Source organism: Ictidomys tridecemlineatus, chromosome 4 (genome assembly GCF_052094955.1).
Source record: "Ictidomys tridecemlineatus isolate mIctTri1 chromosome 4, mIctTri1.hap1, whole genome shotgun sequence".
Classification (NCBI taxonomy): Eukaryota; Metazoa; Chordata; class Mammalia; order Rodentia; family Sciuridae; genus Ictidomys; species Ictidomys tridecemlineatus.
In genome coordinates, this window is record NC_135480.1 from 176,934,995 (window position 1) to 176,947,169 (window position 12,175).

A 12,175-nucleotide genomic window follows, 5' to 3' on the forward strand; every position below is an offset into this window, starting at 1 on the left:
CGGATCATTAAAGAGTTATCTCAATTACAACAAGACCTTATTCTTAACATACAGGACCTGGACCACATGATGCTCACAAGTCCCCCATACTCTGTGCCACATTAAACAGCCCCATGAGCTATTGCAACAAATAAGCCCCCACATCGCTGGAGTATTACAAGAAGACTTTATTTCTTGCTCATGGGCTAGTCTATAGGAGGATGGTCCATAGAAGGCCATTTCCTCTACATGGTAAGTCAAGGACCCAGGCTCCTTCAATCTTATGATTTCACTTCCTGTACAGCCCTGGAGTCCGACCAGCAGATGGGGAAGGAGGAGGAAACCGAGAGCCTTGCTTCTTGACTACGTCCCAGTCCCTGGGTGAAACTTCGTCCTGTGCTGAGTAGGGTCCAGCCTGGGAAGGTCCCACCCAGCAGCAGCCTTATTTTCTGCACAGGGAGCAGGAAGGTCTGGCAGGCGAGCAGCTGGTCTGCATGCAGGTGAGGTTCAGTTTTGAACTATCTCCAGCTTCTTTTCCCAGCAAATGGGCTGCCTTGTTTCCAAGGGGAACCAGCAAGTCAGGGGGACGAGCTGCCCTGCTGTGAGGCAGATTCCTAGTCTATTGTCTATAATAATTTTCAAAGCTAGTCTAAGGGGCCACAGCTGCCGGACGAAGCTCTGACAACCGGAGGGCCAGGCGAGGGGGGTCCCGTAAGGGTCAGCAGCGAGGGGAGGAGAGGCTGCAGGAGAGCAGCTCCCTCTTTTGCAACATGAGAAGGAGAGGAAGAGCAGAAGGGTAGCCAGGGTGTTGTGAAACCAGGAAGAGGGCTGCTCACCTGCTTTCCTTTCTCAGGTAAATATTTGACTGGGTATTTGCCTGTTGGGTGCGGGGAAGAGACTTGGCGAGGACACCAGCCCAGAGGAAGCAGTCATAACCAGGAGCCCCAAGAACAATCCAGAGACACTTCGTCCGCTAGTGCATCGCCCACCCGGGCTTCAGGTGGCCCGTTACCAGCCAGATGTTCACTGCAAACGCAAGGTGAGTGCCAGGTAATGAGGCGGGACAACTGCATGTCCCAGGCACCTGTCTTCTGTGTTGATTGATGGAAACTGGGAGAAGGCAGGGGTTAGGTAATGTGCAGGCGGGCTGGTGTGGAGGAAAGAAGCAGGGGTCGGTTCCTGGGTCAATTCCTTTCATCTTTGGTTCAGAGCCACAAAGTGAGTGAACAGAGCCCAGACGTGGAATTAGAGGGTTCTGGGTTCAAATCCCAACTCTGCAGCTTCTGACCCCAGTTTGTTCATCTATTAATCAGGTGGAATAGCCCCCGTAACTGGTGCCCATGACCACTCTCTCCATCCCTGGGCTCCTTCTCCCAGGCTCTGGCAGACACTTCCTACCCTTTGCTGTGTATGAGATCAGCCTTTTTGGACTGTTGAGATGAATGATAATGAGCGTTTGCCTTTAAGTGTCTGGTTCCTTTTGCTTAACATGGTATCCTCCCCCGTCTTCTATGTTGTCTCATGTGACAGGACTGCCCTCTTTCCCTGTCCCGAATGTGTTGATGAACCACATTTCTCTACCTGTTCTTTGCTGTTGGACATTTAGGTCGATTCTCTATCTTGGCTCTTGTGAATAGTGTTGCCATCGGCATTGGCTTGCTGTATCTTTTTGACATAGCAATTTCATTTCTTTTGAATATATACCCAGTAAGTAGTGGGGTTGCTGAATCCTGTGGTTGTTCTATTTTTAATTTTTTTGAGGAACCTTCCTATTGTTTCCATAGTGGCTGTGCTGACTTACATTCCCACCAACTGGGTGTGAGTTCCTTTTCCTCTCTATCCTTGCCAATATTCGTTTTCTGTTGTCTTTGGTTATTGTTGTTGTTTTTGGTACCAGGGATTGAACTCAGGGACACTCAATCACTGAGCCACATCCCCAGCCCTATTTTGTAGTTTATTTAAAGACAGGGTCTCACTGTGTTGCTTAGGGCCTCCCTGTTGCTGAGGCTGGCTTTGAACTAGCAATCCTCCTGCCTCAGCCTCCCGAGTCACTGGGATTTCAGGTGTGCGCCACCGTGCCCGGCTCTGTTGTCTTTTTGTTACTAACTGTTCTAACAGGATCGAGGTTAGCCCCTGGCTTATGAACACCAAATGGGAAAGATTGGACATCTTCGAAGTCCTGCCCAGATGGTGGGAATCAAGAATTCTTACTCTAACAGGGAAATGTTTTAGATCTAAGAAGATATAACAACAACAACAACAACAAAGGACCATCACTGGTGTCATGGAATCTGCTTAGAATATTGGGGACATTTTGCCCTGTAGAGGACAAAAGAGAAAGAAGGAGCCGTGAACACCCAGCTTAAAAAAAGAAACCCCTTCAGTCCGATGACACTTAAAAAAGAGACCCCTTCCGTTCAGACACAATAAAGGAGGGAGAGAGCCCGAGAGGAGTGGGGGGAGAATAGCAAGGGGGTGATTCTTGAAGGACAGGTAGACAGAGAGCACTAAGTGTCCGCTGGAGGGGGGTGGGGGCTGCGGAGCAGAGAGTCTGAGGGGACCTGTCCCTTTCTCCTCTCTCTCCAGTGGTGCTCTGCAGCTGGGAGAGAAGGAGAAGCTGTGGGTGGAGCACAGGTGGGAGGTAGCAGGAGGGGCAGAAGGCCCCGGCAATAGTCTCATTGAAGAGGAAGGAGGCCTGGACTAAGGCGGAAGCTGTGAGTGTGGACAGATGGGACTGCATTTGGCAGGGAAGGAGGGGAGGTGACTCTGGGCCTCTTTTTGGACGGATGGGTATGTAGTGTGGCCCTCATGAGGCGGGGACTCCATAGGAGGAGCAGGCTGGTGGAGTATTTAATTGGGACAGGTTGGACTGGGGTACCTATGGGGTACCCCAAAAGATACCCAGGAGGCAGGCAGTTGACCCTGTGATCCGAGCCCAGAGACCTTTCCAGTTGTGCCCTCTGGGCCCTCAGCAGGCCTGAGAAGACAGAGCAGGTCCCCAAGAGCCTCCCTTCGTCCCTCCCAGGACCTCCTCACCATCATGGTCATCTCTCTGGACAAGGTCCCCGTGAGAGGTCCTTCTCATGGGGCAGCCTCGGGCCTGAGCGTGTTATTCAGATGGTTCTACCAGTTAAGAGTAGGGGACCCCTGAGGATCCCAGACACTAAGGCATTATCAGTATCTTCATGTACTTTTAGTGCGTAACGGGTTTCCTGTTTCGAAACTAGAAGAAGGGTTCCGATTCCAGCTCTGTCAGTCAGTCGGTAGCTGAGTGACTTTGGGCTTTCCTCAACCTGCCCAAAGCCTCAGTTTCCTCATCTGTGCAGTGGGGATAGGTGCTGCACAGGTTGTGAGAGGGCTCCGAGGGATAATAACTGGAAGAACCTGAGCCTAATATGCGGCACATGGCAAGCGTTATGTTTAGTCGGGGAAAAGAAATGAAAATAAGCGACACTCTATTTTACAGTTAAGGATGGTAGGGAGTATGATGGGGCTCACCTGTAATCTCAGTGATTGGGAGGCTGAGGCAGGAAGATCTCAAGTTCAAGGACAGCCTGGGCAACTTGGCAAGACCCTGTCTCAAAATAAAATAAAAAGGGCTGGGGTATAGCTGTGAAGTCATACCCAGGTTCCATTATATAAAAAGAAGAGGAGGAGGAGGAGGAGGAGGAGAGGAGGAGGAGAATGGTAGGTGAAAAATGGATTTTTGTCTTTTTCAAGCACCAATATTTTCTTTCATGGCAGCATTATCTGAGCCTTTTTTGGGAGCAAGGATTGAACTCAGGGGCACTTGACCACTGAGCCACATCCCCAGCATTATTTTGTATTTTATTTAGAGACAGGGTCTCACTGATTTGCTTAGTGCCTCACTTTTGCTGAGGCTGACTTCAGCATGAGCCTCCTGCCTCAGCCTCCCAAGCTGCTGGGATCACAGGCATGCGCCACCGCGTCCAGCTATCTGAGCTTTTTAAACACCAAATGAAAATACCCCATGCGTGTAGTCCAGAGGAGGGGCACCAACCCGGAGCCAACTGTGCCTCGATGTGCAGTTAACATGGGTGACAAGGTCAGAGCAAGGAGAAGAGAACAGAGATCTGGACACAGGGAGGGGAAAAGGAGGGGCTCTGGGAGGAGATGGGATAAAGACAGGGGGTGTGGGGGGCACTGCCATTTTCTCCCTGATTCCCAGAGTCACAGCAAATGACACCCACAGGGACAAACCAAGAAACAGAGCGACAGACTGAGAGTCACATAACAACCTGGGAGACCAAGAGGCAGACCTGAGGGGGAGGAAGGAACTGGAAAGAAAACAGAGAAGACTGTCTGCATTTTATGGTATTTCTGGGCTCCACTTTGTCGCATTTTAAAAACTCAAACTTTTCATTAGGGAAAAATCACACACGCATTTAAGAGAAGAGAGGATGGTGTGCTTGGTTACCCAGTTACACCTGGCCTGTTTGGTGACATCCCACGTCCCACTCCTTTCCCACCCCACTGTCCTGGCATCAGGGGCTTCATTATTTTTTATTTATTTTTTAGTTGTAGTTGGTCACAATACCTTTATTTTATTTATTATTTTACGTGGTGCTGAGGATCGAACCCCGGGCCTTCCCCGTGCTAGGCGAGCACTCTAGCGCTGAGCCCCAGCCCCAGCCCAGGGAATTCATTTTTGAAAGAAGGTCTGCTTTCTCCCGTGGATTCTCGCAGCTGTGCCCAGGTGACAGGGTGCACAAGTCACTCTGTCACCCCTTCTGCTGTTGTCTCATCTTTGTCCTGAGAGAGCTCAGACCACCTGTCCACAGGAGCTAGAAACTGAAGAGTCATGGAATCCCATGGCTGGAAGCCGAGGGAGTGTGCAGGTTGTCGGAGCTCAAAGTCTGCTCCCTCCCTTGCTAACTTGGACAGAGTTCTTTTCTTGGGTGCCTCGGTTTCCTCATCTGTGAAGTGAGGAGGTGAATAGTACCTTTCTCACAGAGCTGTTGAGGGGGTGAAATTAGTTAATAAACAACCCTTAAACCATAGCTGGAATCTCAGCACGCCATCTATCTGTTTAAGAAATAGCAGTGAGCCCTCTTCTGTGCCCAGGGGTTGGGCACCTGGAGATGAGGAGAAGTGTCCCAGCCTTCAAGGGGCTCCTCATCCAATGTGAGACACAGACCCTCACACAGTGGACTGACTGCTGTGACAGCCTGTCCCTCTCAATTCACCAGTGACCAAGCAAACCCAGGGTTTCCTGAGCCTAAGGAGGCACTGCATTGAATAACAGAGTTAGGACCCATTCAGTGCAGTTTTCCTGGCCTGGCCTCTTTGTCAGAGGCTCAGAGGAGGCCAGTGGATGGGGGCAGGGATCGGGCCATTCTGGGCAAAGGTATGGGAAGTGCGAGATTGGTCATGGGGCCAGGCGTGGGTCGTGCCTTTGGCTACTGGTTAACCAGGTGGGAGACTGCAATCCACTGCATGGTCAGGGGCCAAGAGCAGGGAGCCCCTGGCACTCCCAGGCCTGCTGGTCAGGACACACGCTGGGGGAGGCTGGGGAGGACAGGAAGGAAGACCGAGGAAGGGCAGAGGGTGCTCAGCCTGGAGAAGGGCCCGCAGGCTCTCAGGGGACACAGGTGCAGCCAGGTCTGCAGAGGCAGAAGCATAACTGGTGGTGTCTGCTTTCGGCTTCGCAAAGGGAGAAACACTTTTTTATTTTTTTGGTGAGAGCTGCCCACAAGCAGGGAGGACGGTGGGGAGAGAAGGATTGTGGTTCCTGTCAAGGTCACGAAGGGGCATGCGACTCTCCTTGTATCCAATCCTCCTGGCACCTTGAAGGGTGGCAGTGGACCCCTTTCCAGGAAGAGAAGAGCAAGGTCTAGAGAGGGCTCTCCCGGGGCCACACAGCAGCTGTGTGGTGGGACTTGCCTCAGGTCAGCCTAGCTCCAAAGCCAGCCCTTTCCCCACTGGGCCCCAAGGACCCAGTAACAGGAAGTTGGCCTTGGGAGGTCAAATGGGGCTTCCTGGCTGTCCCATGGGGGATAGGGGGTGCTCAGAGGCAGTCAAACCTCACAAGGGGTTGGATTCCAGAGCCCTGGATTCTGATCCTGTGAGCAGGAGCGGTTGGGGGTGTTTTACATCATGGTGGACGGGGGTGGGGTGGGGGCAGCTCAGCCACAGGCGTGCCATGTGCCTCTCCCTCGCCCTCCACCCTCTCCTTCCTCCTTCCCTCCCTCCCTTCCCTCCTTCTGCAAGCACTTGCCTGGATTTGTAATGTACTTTGACTCAAGTCAGAAGCCAGGGGTAGGGGTGGGTGGGGGATGATTCAAGTCCAATTTTGAATAAAACCTGCTTCTAGTTTTTGAAAAATCCCATGTCCTAAAGATGAGAGATGAGACACAGAAACCCCACATGTAACTTGAGGCAGAAGTGCTAATGCTGGAGAGGGGCTGGCAAAGGGGGGTGACCCTCCAATTCCCCAAGGAAAGGAGTGTCTCTGGTTGAGGGAGATGAGCCATGAGGCCTTGGCTCCAGTTCCAGAGAGAAAAGATAAGGCCAAGCTGAACTTTCCAAGTGACCTCACTTGCTATTTACACATCTGAGCAAGTCCTAGAGTTGGGGACCTGCAGTGCAGAGACACATGCTTGCTGAATGTGTCATGGAGTCAGAGGCCCTTGGGGATGGATGGGCCCCTAGCAGTCATCTGATCAGTTTCTTTCTGTCTTTTTTTTTTTTTTTTTCCAAATAGCTGGCTGCAACCAAAAGTGGGCTGTCGGGTGAATTCAGTGGTGAAACATTTTGCAAAATGAAATGGTCAGACCAGAAATGATTTGACTCAAATTAAAAATATCAGAGAGCACCAAGCATAGGAAGGACACTGTTTCATGAAAATTTATTATATATACACACATACCTGAACCGGGTCATCGCTATAATTGTGCGTTGTGTGTAACACATACGAATGTGACTTGTAGTCAAACAATTTAGAAAGCCCGACCTAGCCCAATCTGTTCATTTTACAGAGTACGGACTTGTACAATAAGGAGGAATGGCCCAAGAGGGAGGGCTGGCGCGGTGGCTTCCTCTGTCCTCCGCACCCTAAACTTGGCTTTCTCCTAATACATTCGTTAATATTGACCCCATCCTCCAGTTTTGGAAATCTCGTTCCCCTAGGCCATGCCCAAGGCCAAGATCACATCTGCCAGCGGTGTGCTGGGAAATGTGTCATATCGGACTCCCTGAAAGGAAGGGGGCATCCTTAGATGTAAGTTGATTGTAAGTCATATTTATACAGCAGATATGTCACACAATTCACAAATTATAATAAAATATGCCATGCTCTTTATTACATATTCCATCCCGCTGATTCATTTGCCCAGAATGCTTTCCATTGATTTTTGCCGTCCTCTCGTGCCTGTGGCCAGCCTATGTGACCACTGATAGATGAGGGTAGTTTTGACATGAACATTGGTTGACACTTTTATTTACATTAATGAGTAAGACAAGTGTGAAACAAGGAAGACGTCAGTCAGAATTTCACTTGTAGTTGACAGGAGCTGCTTCTTTGATGAGTGGGATAAAAGTTTTTGAGTCCTGAGGAATAAAAAATAGATAGTTTTTTGCTACTCACAGTGTAAAGGCTACAAACATAATATGTTTTAAAATCTGCATTATTAATAATTATAAAATTATTACAAAATTATTACTTTATAGACAATCTGCAAAACAACAGTCCAACCCCTGGTGGTAGTGACTGCCAGTTCTCATGGTGTAAGTCCTCCCACGTGACTCATGTCAGGCTGCATGATGCCCCTGAGTGTGGGAGAGAGGACACAGGCAGTCACCTACCCTGACACTGTGCTGCTCTCTGCTCCACACAATGTTGGTAAAGAGCCTCCAGTGCACAGGTGATAGGAAAAGGTAGAAAGTAATTGGGAAGGGATGAATTTGGAGTCTTTAGTACTTTTGTGTTTAATGTAATTGACTTAAATATAAGTTTCTATAATTTAATTTGGGGCAGTTGTGGTGATTAACCCCCTTGCGGAGTTCCTGATCGGGTGACAGTTGGTTCTTCCAATCTGGCTCCAGGCAGCCTCAGCACCACTTCCCAGCTCTGAGGTGGGATTCTGCAGGCTCCTGGGATTCACAAAGACGAGGAACCCCCAACACAGGGGGTGGGTTACCAGGCATCCCACAGATGCCTCATACACAGACATACAGACACACACACATAGATACACGCCCACACGGACACACACACACACACGTGGATGCACATACACATGCAGACACACTGTACCCACCTCTTCCTCCACCCCTGTCCCTCCTCTGTACCAAGCATCCTTTCTGCTACCCATGAGGTGGTCAGCACCCTGCCCACTGAGCCTGCTGACGGGAGCCTGAACTGGTCCTGGGCTGTGTGGCATTCCCTGGTCACTGCCTCTCTCTGGGCCTCAGCTTCCTGAGGGAAGTTTCCACAGAAACATAATAAACATTAATAAACATCTTCTCAGACTCTGCTTAATGGGCTCCAGACTAGACTCAGGGTCACTGAGGGGTCAACGGCTGCCTGGACGGCCAGGGAACTCTGGGAACTGGGGCAGGGAGGCGGGTGACTGCAGGGACACTGGCTCTAACCTCGCCTCCTCCTGGTTTTCAGTTCCTCATTTTAAAAAGGGGCTAATACAGCCTGCCCTGCAAGGTTCTTATAAAGATTAAATTAGTTAATACAGAGAGTGGAGTGCCTAGGACAGAGGGACACACAATAGAGTGACGTCAGTTGACGGAGGCTATCTATCATGGGTTTATCGCATTACTAGATGTCAGCACCGACGGAAGCAGGATTTTGGGGGACCCTCCACCCCCAGGAGACAATCCACGCTGGGGTGTTGGAGAGAGTGGATGGGAGTACAGGTGACTATGTTCTGGATTTACGAAGATACATGTCAATTCGCAGCCTGACCCCCCATAGCTTTATATTCAATTTCTTTAACTTTGATGAAAGATCTGTGCATTTTGCTCTGTCCTAGGACAAACCTTGCCCATGTCACATCACTTACCACAGATTTCACGGACAGTTTCCCTTCAGAATGGCCTTCCATTCTTTGGGACAGCATTCAGTCCTCCCCACTTGCAAATTCCACGTGTGTTCGTTGCTACCTGCTCTGTGCTACCCGCTGCTTTAAGCCCTGGGATACATACGCGGTCGTCGAGCAAAACATCTCTGTTGTATTTTAGGTGGAAAATTCAGAAAAGCATTAAGAAAAAGAAAGCAGAACGGCCTCCAATCCCACCACCAGAGATGACCACTCTCAACTGGGGAATGTTTTTTTTTTTTTTTTTATAATCTTTACATTTTTCTGGTGAACAGTGTCTCATAAGCACGTTTTTGTCATGCCACTCTCAGTGTTAGGCAGATCTTGTAGAGTGGCATTTGGCCACTGCCCAGTAACTTCCATAAGCCCACTGGAGCAACCCTGGGCTCACCAGGAAGCATATGAGAAATGGACTCAGGGGCCTTCTCCCTTGTGTCGACTCCAGCACGTGTGGATTCTGTGCACCACAGTGGCTGCTGGGCTGCGAGGTGAGTCAGGGGATCAGATTCTGCAGCTCTGGACTCCTGGAGAGCTACTTGTAGACCTCGCCTGAACAAACCAGGCGCTAAGATGCCACAAGTCTAACTCCTGACTTAGCCCCTCCACGCAGGAGACAGGCCCAGCCGCAAATCTGTCCAGGCAAGGTCACCCATCAAAAAGAATTAGATGAGTCTCTACATAGTGGCATGAATGATTTCCTTTATTTATTAAATGAAAAATCAAGTTTAGTCTGATTCTGGTTTTTTGCTTAAAAAACAAAGTAGGTTATAATCATAATTTTGGAAGGAGAAAAGATTTTTATTTACTACTTTATATACTTGCAAATATATTGAAGGTTTTGCAATGAGCATGTGTTACATTTAACATTTTATGCACACATATGAGAGAGGGAGGAAGAGAGAGCCCTCAGTCTTCCAGTTCATACCTTCAAACCCTTCTCAGATTATGTCCTTAGCTGATGTTTCTTAAAAGTAGAATTTCTGGAAATGGAATTGATGTTTCTTAAAGATTCTTGGTACATATTGCAAAACGAATCCTCAGAATGGCTAGACCAATGCACACTCTGACCCCCAGTAAATAAATACTAATTGTCTTAACTTTCAATATTGCTGGGTAACTATTTACAATAGTCCCCAATTTCATAGATCAGGTGGCATTTCATCTTAACTTTTTATTTCATGACTAGTTGAATTCTAGATACTTATTTATTTTTATTTTTTACTATTTAATTGACATATAATAATTGTAAGCATTTGTGGTACACAGTGGAATATTTCCATGCATGTACAATGTGTAGTGATAAATCAGGACAGATAAATCAGTCCCCTCAAACATTTATCAAATGTCTATCAAACATTTATCCTGTATGTTAGGAACATTCAAAATCCTCTCTTCTGGCAATTCTGAAATATCTAACAAATTATTGTTAGCTATAGTCACCCTTCTGTGCTATATAATACTAGAACGGATTCCTCCTATCCTACTGTACTTTTGCAGCCGTTAACCTATGTCTCTCTATCCACCTCTGCTTCTTAGACCTGAACGTCTATAAGTTCAGCTGCTTTAGCTTTCACATACAAATGGGATCATGAAGCATTGCTCTGTCTGTGCCTGACTTCTAACGTTCCCCAGGCTCATCCATGTTGCTGCAGATGGCAGGATTTCAGTCTTTTCTGTGGCTGGATGGTACTCCATTGTGTATATGCACCCTATTTTCTTTATCTATTCATCTGCCAGTGGACACCTGGGCTGCTTCCATATCTGGCCCATTTTGAACAACCGTGCAATGATCATGGGATTGCAGATGTCTCTTCCATACACTCTGAATTTCTTTCTTTATATTTTTGGTGCTGTGGTTGGGACCCAGGGCCTCGTGTGTGCTGGGTAAGTGCTCCACCACGGAGCTACATCCCCAGCCCTGCATTCCTTTCCTTTCCATGTGTCACCAGCAGTGGGGTTGCTGGGTCCCCTGAGAGTTCTGTATTAGTGTTTGGAGGAACCTGCTACTGTTTTCCCCTCTCAGCTGTACAAATGTGCATTTCCACCAACACCTTAAAGCCTTCTCTTTCCTCCTCATCCTCGCCAACATTTGTCATTTGTTGTCTTTTTGATCATAGCCATTCTAACGAGGGCGGCTAACACCCTTTGGAGAAATGACAATTCAGATCATTTGTCCATTTTAAATTTTAAGTATTTAAAAATATTTGTGGTTTTTCCCCTGTTGGTGGCTTACTCGTCTTTGGATCTTTTTGTCCTCATGGTGGGTCTCTGTTTATCTTCATTTTCTCCTCATCTTGGCCATTGGTTGGGAAGATTTAATTTTTCTCTCATACATACTTTTTAATATAATGGTTTACATTCTCTCTCTCTCTCTCTCTCTCTCTCTCTCTCTCTCTCTATATATATATATATATATATATATATATCCACTGAGCCACATCTCCAGGCCTTTTAAAAAATATTCTATTTAGAGACAGGGCCTCAATAATTTGCTTAAGGCCTCGCTAAATTGCTGAGGCTGGCTTTGAACTCAAGATCCTCCTGCATCAGCCTCCTAGCAGCTGGGATTACAGGAGTGCGCCATGGTGCCCTGCTGATAATTACTTATTTAGATCTTTAACAGTGTTTTACTAACTTCTTTGATGACGGTTGCCTTTAAATCCTTCTCCTTCCGCACAGATCCATTTTGCCTTGTTACCTGGGAATCCTGTCCTACTGCTGTCTTCAGAAGACCCCAATTCATCACTGTGCTCTGCTGCCGCCCCGTTCTGCTTCCCCCCATTGCTGTGGGCGTGGAGCCTTCCTGCGTGGCCCACGGTCTGTGGTCATGTTGGGTGGTGCCTTTTCTCTCTGCTAGAGTCCTAATTGCTCCCCACTGTTTTCTAGCAGTTTCTGTGTCCCTGGTAGATCCCTCTCTTGCTTGGAAACCTAACTGCCTGCCTGCCTGCCTGCCTGCCTGCCTGCCTTCCGCTTTGAGGGTTCACATGGAGTGGGGAGACTGGGGCATGGGCTCAGCTTACCTTCCTAAGAGCAGAAGTCCAATGATAGTTCCATTACATTTCCGACAGCTTGAGTCTCACCCACCTCCAACCCACCATTTACTGGATGTTTTAGAATTATGGGGA

General features: G+C 48.3%; 1 protein-coding gene across 6 annotated transcripts in view; it reads left to right on the forward strand.

Moving 5' to 3' along the window:
- The first annotated feature begins 328 nt into the window (after positions 1 to 328).
- LOC101960288 (stimulated by retinoic acid gene 6 protein-like) overlaps positions 329 to 12,175 on the forward strand; it is a 41,953-nt gene continuing 30,106 nt past the window's right edge. For 4 of the 6 annotated variants that reach the window (XR_013438183.1, XR_013438184.1, XM_078047849.1 and 1 more), the window contains exons 1-2: positions 329 to 479; positions 833 to 1,018. Coding sequence is in view for 3 of the 6 variants with exons in the window: in XM_078047849.1 (XP_077903975.1) it covers positions 999 to 1,018 (20 nt within the window). In the remaining 3 variants the exon portion in view is untranslated. Of the gene's footprint in view, positions 480 to 832; positions 1,030 to 12,175 lie in introns of all 6 variants that reach the window. The other 2 variants (XM_078047850.1, XM_078047851.1) reach the window with 2 other exon arrangements.